The 19,122-nt window shown below is 41.8% G+C and overlaps 1 protein-coding gene across 4 annotated transcripts in view; it reads right to left on the bottom strand.

The window, feature by feature from the left end:
• GLI3 (GLI family zinc finger 3) overlaps window positions 1-19,122 on the bottom strand; it is a 253,340-nt gene that overhangs the window by 210,038 nt on the left and 24,180 nt on the right. For all 4 annotated transcript variants that reach the window (XM_083407003.1, XM_083407001.1, XM_083407002.1 and 1 more), the window contains exon 2: window positions 18,002-18,164. In XM_083407003.1, coding sequence (XP_083263129.1) covers window positions 18,002-18,125 — 124 coding nt within the window. In that variant the 5' untranslated portion in view covers window positions 18,126-18,164. The remainder of the gene's footprint in view (window positions 1-18,001; window positions 18,165-19,122) is intronic.

The raw sequence follows: 19,122 nt of genomic DNA, 5'->3' as shown, positions 1-19,122 counted from the left end.
ATCCAAGAGGCTCTCAATCTAAAACAGACACAGGGAAGCAACAGAGGAGAAGGGGGAAGATGGAAGATTGAGTAGGAAGGTAAGAACATGGGATTAATTAATTATACAGACTTTGGGAATTGTACAAATAATCCCAAGGATTTCCAGAAAAGGTGGGTTTTGAGGAGACACTGAAAGGAAATAAGCAAGGTGGCTGCACAGAAGCCTTATCGGAAACAGTTTCTGCCATAAGAGGCAGGAAGCGACAATGGGCAGAGTCATTTCAGGGAGCAGGAAACCTTTTGATGGTGGTAGAGCTGGATGAGTGACATAGGAAGCATGTCTTATACTGTGTCAGACCAGTGGTCCACCTAGCTAAGTCTTGTCTACACAGACTGACAGTGGCTCCCCCACTGGCGACATTGCCAGCTTGACCTGGAGATACCAGGAATCAAACCTGGAACCTTCTGCACACAAAGCGCATGCTAGCTAACCGAGTTATGACCCTTCCCTGTTATTGGGAAATAAGCACAGAGCAATAATGAGGGGCTTGAAGGTCCAAAAGGTCAAGATGTTTGTGCAGCATCTGTGAATGGGCAGGATGGGATTTATGGAGGGGAGTAAAAAAGAGATGTCACTGCTGGATGCATGTGAACAGACAAAGATTAGGCAATGGAAGAACAGACAGAAGATTGTAGTAGTCAAGTTATGGAAAGAAACAACAGTTCTCTGGAGGGACAGGGAGAATGGGTCAAATATTTGTAATGATATAAAGAGGAAAGCAACATGACTGACTGAGTTGGTTGGGGCAAAGGAAAAAGAAGAATCAATGAGAAAACCAAGGCTTTATGCCCGATAAACAGGATGGGTGGCAACACTATCACAAATGGCTAACAGGTCTGTGTGAGGAGATGCATAGAAGGAAAACGAGAAGTTTAGCCTTAGATATATTGAGTTTGAGGCAACATAGATACATCCAAGCAAAAATATCAGCTACCCAGGGACAAAAAGAGAGAGAGAGAGAGAGAATACTAGAAGGCCAAGCCCAGAGCTTGTGGAGGAAAGGAAAGGAGAAAAGCAAGAGAAACGTCCGCAAGACTGCTGGCTGTGCCTCTGCCTGCATGGTTTATTTTGAAGGAGCCTCAGGTTTAATAACCCAAGCACCACAATGCTTTTATTTACTATATGTGGCTTTGTAATCTGGAATTAAAACATTCCTTCCTACAAAGGTATGGCCAAACATCACCCTAGCATAATATTATAACAATTCAACTTAAGTTTATAGTTACCTGTATTGAAAGAATTCTGCTTGTTGCCAATTTGTTACGAACTTTAAAGTCCTAGGATTAACAGGTTGACCTTACTAATGTCTTTGTGCTTTGTGATCTTCTTCTGGTATGGCTTTGCCTCAAAGGCCTATTCTTGGTACCAGTGAGGCTGGCATTCCCAAGGAACATGGGATTCCCAGCTAGCTCCCCCCTGATTATTCAGCAATAGGCTAAGAACTTGCTGTTGTTCTCCATCAGCCTTTCTCAATCTAGGGCCTTCCAAATGTTTTGGACTACAACTCCCATCAGTCCCAACTGGCCCAGCCATGCTGGCTGTGGCTGATGGGAGTTGATCTAATACATCAGGAGAGCACCATGTTAAGGAAAGCTGCCTTAGGACATAAAACTATAAACAAGGGAAGAATGGGTTGAAAGCACTCAAACTGAATATTCTGTGCAACCTTCCAACAACAAGGGAATCTACTTAAACAGAGTCACACCATTCAGTCAGAATGTAGAACCTCCAACTCATGTACCAAACTTGGCCATTTTCCTAAACCCACACATACCTACTGATCAGTAGACCCACCCACCCCCATGGGGTCAGTTCTGGCACCCCTTGCCAATCACCCAACATTATCATGACATCCAATGATGGGCAGGTGGGTAGCCCTATTGTTGTGTTCAGGTCCTGATTGCAGACTTCCCACAAGAATCTGGTTGGCCACAGTGAGAACAGAATCCTGGACCAGATGAGCCACTAGCATGATCCTGCAGGCTTCCTATGTTCTTAACTCAAAACAAACAAACCATGAAATACAGTCAAAAGCAGTAAGGCAGGTTGAAAGCACTCAAACTGAATATTCTATGCAACCTTCCAACAACAACCAAACTAAAAAATTATGCTTTACACATTTTTAATTGATATTTACAATGGGAATTTTTAAAAACAGCAACAACACTCTCGGGCCAACCATCAATTCAGTTTTAAGCAATGGTTGAAATCAAATCCGAATGGTGAACACTAACTGATTTGAAGTGATAAGGAAAAGGTAGTCTTGCTAAATTCTCAAGAACTTCTGTTTCTAATCAGTCAGTCAAAGATCAGTGACATCATTAAAGCCTTTGATCACAGCTCCTCTTTCAAACTCAGAATGGGGGGATGAATTGACCCCTGCTTGCTGTGAGGTGCTTTCCTCCTCCTACGGTTCTATTCATAGTGAAATAAGAGACAGTACAAGCCGGTCACCAAATAATCTTAAATGTTTTCTAAAGGTATTCTGACCTTTTCCAAAACAATCTACATGCAAAACAAAATACTCTAGAATCCTTGCAGCGATTTTTTTAAAATAAATGAATGAATGACTGAATAAAATGGGTTTAATTTTCATTCACTGAGATCTGCTATTCCTGTGACTTTGTATTCCTTTCTTCTCCCTCTAGTTGAATCCTGTATATTGCCAAAGTATATTACAAATGTGTACTGCGTTATATATTTGAAAGGGCTGCGTACCAAACCAAGTGCATGCAGGAGGTCTTTGGGGGCTCACCGCCCTCCAACAGCACCACCACTTCTGAAGGGGATCTTCTAACACAGTGCTTCTTAACCCTTTCTGGGTCACAGACCCCTTTGAGAATCTGATGGAAGCTATGGACACCACTGCCTCCAGAAATTTGACATTTTAAAAAAATGTTTTCAAAAAGACAATTTGGGAAGGAAATGGAAGGGGGAGTAGGAATTTGCACCTTGTTCACAGACCCTCTGGAGCCCCAGGTTAAGAACGCCTGCTTCTAAGGCAAGGCAAGGAAGCCTGCTACACATATGCCCATCTCTGTTGCCTCTAAAGGAGTTATCTGGGTCACCAAAAATATTGTTCTCAATGAGAAGACAAATTTGTGTTTCACCTGTATCATTTCAGACTGCAGGTTGAGGCAATAAAAACTCTGTGCAGGTAATACAAGCATGTTAGGAACAGGATACGGCATGCTAGCTTTATATGTGCAATGTTTTTTTTCTATAGTTAAGCATTCAGTCACATAAGGCCCAATTAGGTGTAATACTTGCAAATAAATTGTATTAATTAGTTTAGATTAATCACAAACAATAATTATACATCTACAAATGGTAGATATTAACGCTTATAATTATACTGTAGTATTGAAAGCTTCCAATGAAGGTCTTTCTGTTTTGTGATCTGTGGCTCAAAATTTGAAAATTGCCCTCACAGGTGGGGGGGGGGGGAATGTAAACACATCTTTGGTGTTTTAAGTTTATCCTCTGGCTTCCTCCACTCCCAACCCCCCCCCCCCAATGTTTTTAATGAATCTAATTGAGTTTCTTGAATGGCAGCAAACTGCAGTTTATTATCTCCCTCATCAGGTGATCAATGATTTCATTAATAAGACAGATAACAAGACTGTCATATCATCGACACTGTTATGAAAGATGATCCTGGCATCCTGCTCCATTTTCCAAGGTCTGGGATTCTCTGTGGCAGCTCTGAATCCATTCAATATTTTCCACAGACAGAGAAAAGTGAAAATCCATTTTGAAACCAATTTCAATTAGGATCCAAAAGCTGTTATCACAGGTGCCGCAGAATGGGTCCGTAAGTGGAAATGTCGCCTATCCATTCTGAAATGAAACCTTATCAGAGGCTACAAAGATGGCTGAGGACAGCCTATCTGTAAATTACTTTTCACCCTGTGTTAACTCAACCCTAGTTCTGTCATATGGAAGCCTTTTCCATCCACTTGTTATAATCTAATGACTAACTAGGCTTTGCACCAGAACTACTTTTATTCCACCCTAGTCTCCCATGCAAACATGGTGACAAATGCAAATAAACCCAAAGGATGCTGGACAAGCCAACATATTTAGTAAGAGCACTTAAAGCTCTCCTACCTCAGGGAGGGGGCAGCAGGGGGGAGGAACAGACTTTCATTCTGAAGTCTGTCTCCACCCATTGCATTCCTGGTGATTTTTCAATTGCAAACTCCAAGGCCCAGTTATTTCATTAATTCAGCACCCAAGTAGCGAGGCTTTTCTCTCACATCTTTCAGTCTCCTTTTAGAAAATTATCCCATGACGGAGGATTTATTCAGTCAAAGACCTCGGACTCTGAGAGGCAACAAAAGAATCAGGAGACTTTCTGGTCCACCTGCCTGGCGAATGATGAGGCAGGGAAAAGCCTCCCCTAGAGAAACCAATCAAACCATTGTGTGGCGCAGTCAGACCTTTTCAACTGTCAAGCCAGGAGAGCAGGAAAAGAGATGAAAGAACTCGGGATGAAGCTACCATTTACAGAACCATGTGGGAATGGTCTCCAAAGATTTAATAATTGGGATGGAACTCAACTTTCTGCAACTAAAGAGAGAAAGCATGTGCATGAGAGGGAAAGAGGGAGAGGGAAAGGGGGGGGACAGGGGGGGCTCACGTGGGCTGAGAGACAAACTTTTGTGCAATATTTCCTGCAAGGAGAAAAAAACAAAGGGAGAAATCTTAGAAGAGCCACAACACTTTTGCAGATTTAAAACTGCACTGTTACTCTGAAATACAAATATTGCTGGTGTGGATCAATTAGATTTCCAACAACTTTCCCACTTCATACAACCCCTCCCAATGCACGCCCAATTTTTTAAAGCTCCCTCATTTTAAAACATTTTAAGTCCAGGCCGACATTTATCCTTTCACAAGATTGTGTACTGAGGTTATCCTTACGCAAATTAGGGAAGGTTTCCAAAACTTAACAAATATGAATTAAAACCTTGATGATCACAACGGCACAGTTTCAAATGCACTGGCAACGAGACAATAAATAAATAAGCTTTCCTCCCACGAAAAGGAAGTGTATTAGTAAAGAAGTCTCATTATTCCTCTAACACATTTTGGCAAACATCTTAAGCATCGCTATACACTAAACTCCCACTAAGAACAGCACAAGGACTTCCTTCAGGGTAAATTTTTTTTTGGATTTGGGTGAAAGTATTATTCTACCACATATCGGTGCCTACAGACCTATATAATTTGTGCACAGAAACATACCAGGTCAGACTATCAGGCAGTAATCTTTTCCCATTACCTTTTTTACACTGAAAGTGCCAGCGTAATACACAGCGTCCACCACAGACAACAGCTCTGACCCCTCCCCGGAGTGGTGGGCCTGCTTCTTAGCAGCACTCACCACTGTCCTGTATGTCCAGCCTGCTCTCTCTCTCTCTCCGACTGGGCTCAGGGAAAACGGTGTGCTTACAGCAGAAGCTGGCTATGTGCAGTAGTCCTGATAGGTTGGAAATCTCCCTCCCACCATAACTCCCTCCTTGAAGCAGTTTTGCAAAACTTAAAACAAAACAAAAAACAGATCCTCTTTTGTTTTTAAAGGTGATAAAATATACTCGATTTATTAAAGGTAAAGGACCCCTGACAGCTGTCCAGTCACGAACGACTCTGGGGTTGTGGCGCTCATCTCGCTCTATAGGCTGAGGGAGCCGGCGTTTGTCCACAGGCAGCTTCCAGGTCATGTGGCCAGCATGACTAAGCCGCTTCTGGCGAACCAGAGCAGCGCACGGAAACACCGTTTACCTTCCCACCAGAGTGGTACCTGTTTATCTACTTGCACTTTTTTGGTGTGCCTTTGAACTGCTAGGTTGGCAGGAGCTGGGACTGAGAAATGGGAGCTCATCCTGTCACGGGGATTCGAACTGCCGACCTTCCGATCGGCAAGCCCAAGGCTCAGTGGTTTACACCACAGCGCCAGCCGTGTCCCTGTCAATTTATTAAGCATGTGATCAAATCTTTCTTTTTGTAAAAAATTTAAATGCACAAAGCTCACCTGGGAAGAAGGGTAAGGCAATCTAGTGATCTAGTGTGTGCTAGCCAGTACACAGTTTGGGTAAGCCAAGCTCAAGCTGTGGGAGAAAAGGCCACAGCAAATCCAAATTTGCATGTATGTTTGTACACACTCAGCACCTACTGGCAATGATGCCTCAAAGTGGATGAGGGCCTTATACAGAGACATAAACGAGGACCCCGTGAATTGTCTTGCTCAGCCATGTGCCACAACTGTGATCTGTTCTTCCAACTTTCCTGACCACACAGATATTCTGGTCCTCATGCGCTGTAACCCAGTAGTCCCCTAACATTTCCTGACAACAGAGAATAGGACCACTGACTCTGCTGTCCTATGACTTGGAAGGGCTCCCAGTTTTGCTTGGGCAATCTTCATGTAATCTGCCTAGCATAATAATTGAACTAGCCCCCTACTGCCTCCTCTGTTCTGAAGACATGCACACATATCTACTGTGCACAAATTTCGCAACCCCTTTGAGGGCAGTAGTGCTGCGGAGAATTACACAGAAGTTGTTACAGTGGTACCTCGAGTTAATAACTTAATTCGTTCTGGGGGTCTGTTCTTAACCTGAAAGTGTTCTTAACCTGCAACACCACTTCAGCTAATGGGGCCTCCTGCTGCCGCCACACGATTTCTGTTCTCATCCTGAATCAAAGTTCTTAACCCGAGGTACTATTTCTGGGTTAACAGAGTCTGTAACCTGAAGCGTCTGTAACCAGAGGTACCACTGTACTTGATTAAGAAGAAAATACATTCTGAGACTGTGCTACTTAAAACCTAGACATGGTTCACACTAGCTAGAGATCCTGAATGCACCCAGAACCAATGAGTGTGTAGACAAGGGACTCAGACTTGGATCTGGAAGACTTGGGTTAAAATTCTATTTCTGCCAGATTCAGTGTGTAGCTTTGAGCAAATAACAGACTTGATTTCTCATTTGCAATGTGGGGGTATTACATTTGCAGGGCTGTAGAGATCAAAACACAATGGTCCTAAATACAGCACAGAGACAAGAGCACTCCAGCACAATGAAACCAACGGATTTCAATGGGCTGTGGGCAATATAGTTTGCAGAGCTTGATTTATATCCTTCAGGATTATACAAAGGGAAGGAACAATTCTGCAAAGCACCCTGAACAAAAATAGATAGAAAACTTCTTTTGCTAGAATGCAACTAATAAAAGTTGTGTGCCAATTACACTGCCATTAAACACTTTAACAAGTATTGACCAATTAAGTTGTTGAACAAGACTACACAGTTACAGAGTGAAATGCTATCATAACACAGGCCCACAAAAGGTTCAAAGTGCTTATTCTTGCGAACTATCTCTGAGAGGAAAGAATGTTTAACGCTACAAGAACAACAACCCACTCCACTGACAAATATATTATTGCCATAATGCTTCCTATAGCAAGACTGAAGTAAAGCTTTGCTATCTTGGTGGTGCAGTGCTAAAACATCATTAAGAAATTCTCACTTCTGGGATGGTTTCACCTGGATCGGTGTTAAATGGAAGCCAATCCCCTTGACACAGCATTACTAAGTCATTGAAACTTCAGCTGGTGACAGTGACCTTGCAGCAGAAAATCCCAAAAATTGTACACTTTGAACAGCGTGAGCTCCAAGTCCTGTAGTTCTGAGACTTGGGTTATGGTTGTCATGAAGAACAAAACTGTAAAGAACAGCTACAGGTTTGCCAGGAACCCCTAATATTCTCCCCTCAACGTCTACACAGCAACATTCTCCAAGTGAGTCACTGAGGTAACCCTACTGCTAGCATATGATGGCCCGGATGGATTCTTCTAATACCTGCTAAATTATTGGTACAGTATTTCGTATCCTGGAACTATTCCCATATGCCAGAGTGGTGCTAGTTAGTATGTGCTGTGCAAGGCCAACAAGAAAGAAGGTGGTCATTCAGAAATAACTTGCCAAGCAGATGAGGAGCTGGAGCTTCCGTGGTCATTCAGTGTCTCTTTGTGAATGGCACGGCAAGAAAAGCAGAGGGAGCAGAAAATGCCTTACTCCAGGTACAAGTAAAAAAGGGCTTTCAACCACAATGGCATCTGTACATGGAAGTGTATATTACTTTATGTTATTTACTGAAGGACAGAGTCTGAATTTTGCACATCTATCTATCTATCTATCTATCTATCTATCTATCTATCTATATCTATCTATAGCTCACACTAGATTTAAGCACAGAGCACCAAACCTCTACTTGGTTTCCTCCAAAACCATTTTCATTTCGCAGAATAAAGAAACCAGACAGCATTGGGTTGCTAAAACTGAACAAGTGCTGCACAGCAGGGAAGTCCAAAGCATGAACTGTTTCCACAAAATCTAGCCATTATCTTTTAAATGTCAAGGCAAAATACTACACACGGTTTGCATAATGCAGAATTATTTTATTTAAATCAAGATTACATACTTATTTTACCTTTTTTACCTGTACACTAAGGCCCAAACGATTAACTACAATGGACACACAGTTGCACAGAACAACAAACCCTACCTATAGTCTCCTCTGCCACATCGCTAAGAACTTACAGAAACTTCTATGGGTCCTCACGTCACAATGTTCCTTTCTGCCTCCTTTCTGCAATGTTAGGGACAATGCTAGGCTGCAGCAGACACGGCTGACATGCCATCAAATAGACAGGCCATTGCCTTTTTCAATAGCAGCCCTGTGCAGATCTGGTTCTGGTCCAAAGCAACTCACTTTTTGAAATTCAATATGCTGTAGCAATGCTGGTAAAGAGGTAAGCGATGGCGTATGTCTTATCACTACACACTGAACATAAATGTGTGGTGTAGGCATATAACTAGAAAAATGCACAAACCACTTCACCTAATTGCCACTCCTTTCCAAAAGAGAAAGAATCAATTGCTTGAGCGTTCATACTGACAACATCCACAAAGCTGAATTTCTGGGCTGGCCCATACTGAACTGCAGGGTTCTGTAGCTGGACCCACTGGCATCACAGGCAAATATCTGATAACTAACAACCTCCTTTGAACTCCAGCTTCTCACCAGGACATCAAATATTTTACTTCAAGTAGGAGTCAGGTTGTCCAACCCAAAAACAAAGGGGGCAATGTGATAATACCTTCCCCTCTTGTGTTCTTGACAGCAGGAATTCATTCATTCTTACACACACACACACACACACAGAGAGAGAGAGAGAGAGAGAGAGAGAGAGAGAGAGAATACTATTTCTATGAAGCAAAGTTCCACCCAACATGTCTTTCTTTAAAAATCCTCAAAATGGCTCCTCTTCTAAAAAGACTAAAATAGACAACTGATATTCTTGCCCTTTTTCATCTACTCTGCCTGGTTTCCTGTTACTTCATCATAAAGACAGCAATTTCTGTTTTCTATCACATTAAAGTGTGTTCTCAATAACTATCTGATTCTGATAAAGGTAGTCAAAGGCCACAACCTACATATGTTTTTAATTAGTCTCCTTTCTTTCTTTTTTCTTCCTTTAAGACAGAATAATAGGTTAATAAGGAATATCAGATTACACTAGAGACAGGTTCCTGGGTCAAAAACTAGGCAAAACATACCCAACGGAATCTGTCTGTCAAACAACTGGAGAGCTTCTCTGCTAATACTTGCAGTTTAAATGGGGAGGGGGGGCATGTCCTCAATCAGAACTACCGATATGGGTGAAACTCTGTTGATTAAGCTTTTATTTGTTATTTTAAAAGAACCAAGCCTGCAATTCTGGGACCAAAACAATGCATGAAAAGCATACAGAGGTTGTCAGCAAGACAGTGGAGTGGAGTGAAATGCCACATGCCCCCCCCCTCCATGTATTTACGTTTTCTCACCATCTCAAGTAAGAGAAGAGATTAAAGAGAACAGAAGCCCCAATAACACAGGAGGACCACAATGCCAGTGGAGACCTGCAAAACCCCAAATGCAAGTAATCTGTTATGTCCAGATCATAAAATTATTTAATGGAGCTAATCTTACTTATTTTTAAATATGTTTTTATTAATTACACCGCTAAATATAAAATACATTTTTTAAAAAAGAAATAAAATCCCAGTAATTGGCTCCGATTCCTGTTCTGCATCTTACACACTTCAGGCCATGTGGCATACATGCTGCTGATTTCATAAACATGTGAAGCAGTCAAAAGAAATCGCTGAACCTTTGGCCAAACTTTGCACCGGTGACTACAGAAACAGTAACATAATCATATAATCAACATTGTTATGCTCATACATAAAGCAGCAATGTGTATTAAAATATGGCCATAACGATAGGCTGCACCCAGATGAGTGGCCTGCCCGGCCATTCCTTCCCAGCTGGCTGCGCCCTGCCTTCATTTTCCTTGGCCCCTCATCCCTCTCTCACCTGTTTGCTGCTTTCTTCTATCTGCACTTGCTGCTTTTAACCTGGTCAGCCTTACTCAGCTGTAGACCAAATCCATGCCCATCTCATCAATATACCTGTAAAGTACAGCTGCCTTTGCCCCTTAGTAAATGGTGTGTAGGTTGTTGTGCATGCAAATAGGTCTGAGATCTCAAGCTATTAAATCTCAAAAGAAGTGACCTGCTTCCTCTGACGTAAAGCTACAGGACTTCTGCTTGTAATTTATTCCATGGAAACTCCCTCAACTTCATGGTTTGGTCAGTCTCTGTTCTTGGGCAACTTTTCATCTGATCATTGTGCAAATTAAAAATAGCAAAAACAAAAAAACCCAAGGAAATAATAGCAAGAGCAACAAGCTACAAAAAGTTCATTCAGATTTCAATATAAATGCAGCTTTAATGCTTTGCCATTACCTAATAGAGGCAATTAAAAAAATATTGTAAGCGTGCTTTTATTTTTCTGCAAAAAGAGCAACAAATTCGTGTATGCCTGTTTTCAAACTTCTAACCAAGGCCAGTATTCACCCTTTTATAGAAGTTTCAGCCTGGAGCAGATTTTAATGGCAAAGTAACTGAAATTAAGATTTTATAATGGAAATGCTGGCAGCTCTTGAACACTTACGGTGCTATTTTAACTCAAGAGCTTAGCTTGTGGTTAGCCAAGCCCAATGCCAATAAGGGCATAAGATTTGACATTCCTAGATTTTCAGGAAACTGGAACTCCAGAGTATTGGTGAGTTTATCTGCATGAGAAATCCACATTTTCATAATACAAACTACTTGGAAGAATCTTGTGTGCCTGAACCCTACTTATACAGGCCGGGGGGTGTGGGGGTGCTTGGAGAGTTTTGTCCTTCTGCACCCCCAAATTCTGCCTTCCTGAGATTTTAAAGAGCTTTGAGAGAATGGTACAGAAGCTCATTCTCCAGCCTCTGTGCTATTTGATTTTCACTGGGGATTGTTTTTATTATTTACTGCCGCCTTTTTGTTGCATTTCTTAACAGTGATATAATGAACTTTTTTGTTATGATTTTCATCCATTATATTAGCTGCCTTGCATACTTGCTTCTGAGTGGAGAGGGAGGCGATACAAATATTGAAATAAAATAAAGAAATTGCCTTGCTGGGTTGATCAATACACTTAATACAGTACCCATTCCGTCTCCAACAAGGGACAGCCAGACACCTCTGGAAGCCCACAAGAATGGGATAAAGATGACCTTCCCTCGCTTGTCCTCAGCACCTGGTAATCAGAGATATAGTGCCTCTGAACATGGAGATTCCATTGAACTCCAATGACTAACATCCATTGGTAGACGTATCCCCCTTGAATCAGGCTTAAATCTTTTTAACACCATCTCAGCTAGCAGCTATCGCATCCCTTCAAATAGTTCTAAACTTCTTTTTTTAAAACTTAAAGAGGGAAGGTGACTGCATGAGCAGAAGTTCTGCATAAACCCCAAGAATATTTCAGCTTGTTTCACCATACAGGCCTCTTAGTAAGTGGTAGAGCACCTAAAAAATGGCAGTATACTGACATCTGTCACTCAAGTAATATGCTACCCTGCAAAATCTGCAAATGTGTGTGCTGTCCTAAAAAAGAAAGACACTGTTTTCAAATTTGGACAGGTTTATGAGGTGATGCAGGTTCTGCTGAAAGATGCATGCAAGGACTTATTTGGCAAACATGCCAGTAGTCATTCAGAACAACCTCGCCTTGTTTCTTTGCTTTATTTAATCTATCAAAAGAGAAATCAGAAGCATTTTGTGTGACTAGGCCTTCCAGTAAATAGCTACAATTTGTTTGTTTTAATAATAAAAAGAGCCCTATATGTTTGCACAGGGCATATTTTATCAGCTGGCATAGATCTACACCAATACTGCAGAGGAGAAATTCAAATTAAACTGCAAGACAGACATTTCATTTATGTAAAATAAGTCACTCTTAGTCTGCCAACATTAGCTGCAGTAATTAAAGAACTGTGAAAATATGAAAGGAAATATTAATTTTCAGTCTTTGGAAATGCATAAAATACTGGTATCATTCTCTCCCCCTGCTCCTCAGCCCAGCATAGTTTTGCTTGATGGGAATCATGATTCCGGGCCCCTCCCAAATAGGCTAGGGAGGGGCACTGTTTATGGAACAGTTGTTCCGTGCACAAAATCCACATTTTGTCCTACTCAGGCTCCCAAGGACCCAATCCCATATGGGACCACTCCTATTCCATGAGGAAAGCAAAGGAATCCAGCACGGAAAGATAGTGGACCCTCAGATTCACCAGCAACATAGCATTGTCCTCATGGGCATTTTAATGCTGGTATGAATCCATGTCAGAGTGCCGCATGTGGTATTAAGTCACCTGGAGCACATGCTTAAGACGCATTCGCCCTGGCATGAGATCAACAGTATTTTGATATCAGGACTTTCCAAACTTAGCGCGTTTTTAATTGCCTAAATCAAAGCCACAATAAAGGTGACGTTTCCAATATTATATGTACCAATAAGGTGCCAGGCAGCTTCCAAATATAATAAACAAAAGCTGTTCTCATAGATAGAAAAGATGGTATTTAATATTTTCTCTCTTTGGAATATAGTAACGCACCAAAAAGTAATAAAATTGTGACCTTACGTGAAAAACAAGTGAAACTAGTGCCTAGTGGTCAACCTAATAAAGCTTTAAGTGGTTAATCCACAGATTGAAATGATTAACCATCTTCTGCTGTACATCAGAGATGGGCAGATGGTAGATTAGGAGCTATCAGTATATCCCAGGGTGATTTGTAGTAGAACTACAAAGTTTTCTGACTCCCAATAGTCATAACAGGAAGGAAAATTGAAAGGGAGGGAATTAACTGCCATGCCAAATAATTTACCTCTCAGGCAAATTTGTTGGTTGCCTTTCACCAGAACTTTGTGCAGCTTTGCTGGATAGCTCTGTGTTATTAGCAAGTCAGATGCAGATTTGTATTTCTATATTCAGGCTCGTGGGGGATAAGTGAGGCTACGCCTTAAGTCACCATTCTGTACTAGGCTCCATCCCCAGCTACTGTTTTGCAGTTGGCTTCTGTTAGTGGTCCTCGTGTTCCAGCAAAACAATAAATAAATAAAGTATATCTCATAAACCTGAAGTCTGCCTGCCCCTGCTATACATATCTACTCAGAATTAGGACCACTGAGTCTAAGCGTGCATAGGATTGCAGCCTAAAGCCTTTTTATTAGCTATGAGGAAGATAATGTGGGCACACATCAGCAAAATCTTAAACACTTTTAGAGCCCATGAATTTCGGTGCAAGAGAGTTAGATTTTGTCTCAGCTTAAAGCAGAGCCATTGCAGTAAATCCAAACAAACAGGATTGCATGATTAAAACTCAACTCCATTAATTTTCACCCCACAAGCTAGAAAAATCCTAGATGTGTGATCATCCAGGCTGAGGACGGTGTGTGTGCATTTCTCCCACATATAGAAAAGCGTGCAGCTGAAGGCTATGTGAAAGGAGAGAGGGGATTGCTTACAAATACTAAGATAAGGACATAAGGCCAAATATCGCTGGATCAAACGCTGATCAAGGCCACCATCCTGTTTCCCACAGTGGTCAACCAGATACCTCAGGGACACTTAGAAGGAGGACATGAAGGAAACAGTTCTTCCCTGATACTCTTCCCCAGAAACTGGTATCCTGAGGCTCTAAGCCTGGAGGAAGGATACAGACATCAGAACTAGAGGCCACTGACAGCTACCAACTTACAAAGGCACAGAGGAACAGACTATTGCCATAGTTTGCGTTAATTCCATAGTTTAACTGAACACTGTGTGAAGAAGTACTTCCTTTAAGTCCTATCACCTGAATAACTTCATCATTTGGTTAACATTGGGGTGAGTCCCAAAACTTAAACACACAATTTGGCATTGCTGCAGGAAAAAATGTCTCAAACACTTTTATACTAATAATGTTTTACTTGTATAAATCATTTTTCCTCTGAGAGTCTAGGGCTACTATATATGCATTAATAAATTCAAATTCACACCTCACCAAAGGTAATTAATATCCTTGTTAAACGCATTCCTGATTACACAGGTGTCCGACACAACTACGGCACAGCGCACCCACCAAGACCTTTACTTATGCCTTCAGGCATGCGGCTGTGTAGCTGTTGTGGCCAATAGGTACCAGACTATATTCCTAAGGGAAAATCATACCCAGCAGCCCTAAATCTTAGTTCATGTTAATCAAAATAACTATACTGGCCAAGATCCAAAGACCTGCTTAAACTCGTGCAAAATGGCTTGGCTCACTGTAATATTTTAAGGCTGCAAGCCTACACATACATTCCTGAGGCTTACTTCTGAGTAGACATGCTTAGCACTTCTCTGTTAGTGCGGCTGAAGGTCTCGGTCCAGAAACAATTCTTCTGTACTCTGGCAGCTAGCTTTCCCATTTTACTAAGGGCTCTTTCACACATTTTAGAAAGGACCGGCCGTGAGAGATTTGCCATGTCTTGTCTCTTGCGTCCAAAGGAGGATTCCTCTGTGCAAACACATGGGGCCCACATGGCTGGGATCTGGGAGGGCTGGTCTGGAGAAAGGTCTGACAGCTAACAGGATCTCCAACATGATAAACGCCAGCTGTCTCTGTATGTGGGCGCATTCCTAAGAAATATTCGTTACAAGAAATGGATGAGGTAAAATCATTCTGTGGTGACTTTACCTTAACGAAAAGCACCATGTGAACTTTCCCTCATTCAAGTTCCTATCAGACATATCTGTTTATTTCTTTCTGTACAAGTGTTCCATCCTTGTTTATTAACTTGACGCTGCAGGCTACTGTATCCTGGATACTGCATGTGCATTTGGCAAAGTTTTAAAGTATGGTTGTGATTTTTTTTTCAATTTTATTTTTGAAATTGTTTTGTAAACCACATTGAGGTTTCTTACAATCAAGCAGTATATAAATTTTATTGAATAAATAAATAGTGGTTTTGACTCCCCTATTCAAAATGTATCCCAGCCACTGGCGACTCAGGTAATAAACCATCACTCTCTCAGTTCCAAACACCCCCCTGCCATTCCTACCTGCAATATCTAACTGGCTTATCTTACAAGAATTGTAAGGATTACTGATAGAATGTATATAAACACTTTGAACACTCAGAATGCTCCCTGCAAATACTAAGAATTATTAGGAATGTATGCATGATACACCACCAAGGTTAGAAGTAACATACTCAAGATATATGAGTACAACTGGCTTTTCATTCCTAAATGCTTGGAGGCATGATCAAGCAAAGTAGCCCAGAAGAGCTCCTACACAGGTCACTGTGGAAGCAGAAAGCCCCCTCTAGTTTATTTAGAGCCACTTCTGGTTGTTTGGTGCATGCATAGGGCCAGAACATGAATGTGATTTATGTAAATAGAACTGAATCAAGCATACTTGATTCAAGTAGAAGAAAAATACAACACTGAACACGTTTCTTGAGAGCTTGCATATTTTCATTCTGTAGTTGCAAATGATGAACTAGGCCAGGCTTCCTCAACCTCGGCCCTCCAGATATTTTTTGAGACTACAATTCCCATCATCCCTGACCACTGGTCCTGCTGGCTAGGGATCATGGGAGTTGTAGGCCAAAAACATCTGGAGGGCCGAGGTTGAGGAAGACTGAACTAGGCCCACAAAGCCACCGGACTTCTGTTACTTACGATGTAAGTAGCACACATGGTACAACTGCCATTTGCTCCACTGCTCTGTGAACATGCCATGAAAGGAACAGGGGCCACCCCACCATCCACTGGTGCTACCAACACGATGTTCTGCACATCTGTAGGGCTTCAAAACATACAGCTTCCAATATACAGGAATGGAGCTTCAATGTGGCACGATGGGTCAGTGCATCTGACTGTTAATCAGAAGGTTGGTGGTTCAAGACCACCCAGGGATGACTATCGGCAGGATTCCTGCACTGGAAGGGGTTGGACTAAATGACCCAGACCAAGGGGGTGTTTCTGTGATATGTGATCATCACTGCTGGTCCACAGGACTGTCAAGGATCAATACAAAGGGTATGAGTTTCAGGTCCACCTTACTGTTCTAGAGACACATCTAACCACCAGGATGAGAAGCACTGCTGTGTGTCATCTTACCAATTTCACACAGTGCAGCTGCAGTACTGCCTATCCATTGCATCAGCCACATATTTTTCAAGTTTTATTATTTGCATAAACCTTTGATTCAGTTGATACACAATATAAAAGACAGACAGGGATAGTACAAAACAAAACAAAAAACTGGTTCATTATCGGTCTCAAGTAAGCATTACACCATTCAGCAAGTGAGAAGAAGAATACATATTATTGTGGCATATTACAGGTGAGTGGAGGCACCCAACTTATCCTGTATGGTTTTAAATGATATTCAGAGATCTGATAGGTACCCTCAAGAAAATCATAGGACACTAGATCAGAGAGTGAGCTGCTACGTTTACTTCTAAAACTACACCTCCGACAGAAGTCATATTCTTTTTTCCTTCCTTTCTTCTTACTATTTTGTGAAGCAAAGGTGGTTCAGTCGCTACAACAGAGGTTTTGAACAATGACCTTAGTCTTTTTCAATTTAATCGGGAAGTGGGGGGAAAGAGAAAGCTTCGTCAGTGTGTCAAATTACCCAGCGAGCAAAGGCACTCTGGAGGGAACCAAGTAAATTTCTGCAAACTATATATTTACATTTCTTTAAAAGAGCATGTTTTCTTTATAAGTTAACTGTTTCACAGTGAGTGGTTAAAGAAATCCATGAGGAGATTTTGAAGAGAGGATGTTTACAACGAGAGAAGAAAGAAAGAAAGAAAGAAAGAAAGAAAGAAAGAAAGACGTTGATTTTTGACAAGGTCACTTTTGTCTCTCTTGCACTAACCAATTACAGTGGTACCTCGGGTTAAGTGTTTAATTCGTTCCGGAGGTCCGTTCTTAACCTGAAACTGTACTTAACCTGAAGCACCACTTTAGCCGCGCCACCAGAGCACGATTTCTGTTCTCATCCTGAAGCAAAGTTCTTAACTCGAGGTAATATTTCTGGGTTAGCAGAGTCTGTAACCTGAAGCGTATTTAACCTGAAGTGTATGTAACCTGAGGTACCACTGTATCTAATTAGGGTAAACAATTTCCAACGTAAACCACAAGGCATTTGCATACTTTCCAAGCTAATCACAATTCTTTTCCAAAAAGCCACAACAGGAACTTCCATAATATATAACATCACTATTTACAGTTCAAATTAGATAATCTGGAGAAAAATACAAGGTTTGGTACCAGAAAAGGGGTCTCTTTCTGTCTCTCTGTCTCTATGTGTGTGTGTATATATATGCGCACGCGCACGTTCCCATTCCCCTCTCCTCTGCCTGCTGGCTGGCTTTAGCCTTATCTCAGAATGAATGCTGAATCCAGGTGCAAAAGCTCAATTCACAAGGAATGCAGCACACATTAAATTACTGCAGGTTTGGCTGCTAGTAAATCCCTGCTGTTACTCACCATTGGATGTTGTGCTGGAGGCAACGGCTTTCTCACTGACATCTGTTCGAGTGGAGCATTTCACTATAGGATTCTCAACTTTTTTCTTCTCACCCGCGGTAGAGCTATGGGACTGGGCTTCCATGATGACTTCTCATTACTTCAGCTCTCGTCACACTAATACCTGAATAAAACAATAAAACATAAAACTTCAAAACAGGAGCAGAAGGGGGTGAAGAGCCCAAACAAAAACTCAGCCACATTTCTCACCCAGAGGATGCTGTATATCGACACTAGTAAGCTACAGAACATATCACAAAGCTCAACAAATCAACTTTAATTTATCACTTTTGTACCTCATTCTTCCTCCAAGAAGCTAACAACCTTGAGAGGTAGTTGGGTTGTGAAAGTGTACAACTAGCACAAGATCAATAAGCTATCTTAATTTATTTCACTTAAGTTGCAATTCTAAAACTGTGGAAAGACCCTTGGATATTGCGCATGTGCCACTCTGACGGTGGGGAAAGAGGTCTGTTGATAGAACGGCACTCACACGGCCAGAAGCCCCCAGAAGCTCGGAGGGGGAGAGAGAGAGAGTGTGTGTGTGTCCTACTGGCACTGAAGTCAAAACAGGGGGCTTCAGGGGGCTTCCAGGGGCAGCCAAGAAGACAGAGAATTCTAAGTCCCCTCGTTCCCCCAACATGCCCCCCAAACAGGTCCTAAACTACACCAGCCCTGGAGCTGGAACAGTTTGTTGCCTCTCACGGATTGTCACAGAAGGGGGAAGCAAGGAACACCCCACCTACCACCTTGCAGTTGCTCCGCCACAGAATCTCCCCACCATCACAGACCCACCATCACAGACTCCCCACCATTCAGACCCACAACCAAGTTTTTGGTTGCACTTGGGGACAAACTTCTTAAATTTCTTCCATACATCTGAATAGTGATAGTGCTGCCGTTGTGACACAGTATTAGGCCTCATCCCATCTGATGAAGACCAGTAGCCAAGAAGAAGACACAAGATGACTGGGTGGAGATTCAAACTCAGGTGCCCCAAAGCCATATCCAACACTAACTCTATTTTCTGCCATCCTCAATGTGCTACACAGAAACAAGTAACTTAAATCCATTAGAATTTA

This window comes from Podarcis tiliguerta (assembly GCF_965153285.1).
Source record: "Podarcis tiliguerta genome assembly, chromosome: 12".
NCBI lineage: Eukaryota > Metazoa > Chordata > Lepidosauria > Squamata > Lacertidae > Podarcis > Podarcis tiliguerta.
Note: the sequence above shows the minus strand (reverse complement) of the source record. Positions and strands in the feature narration are given on the sequence as shown.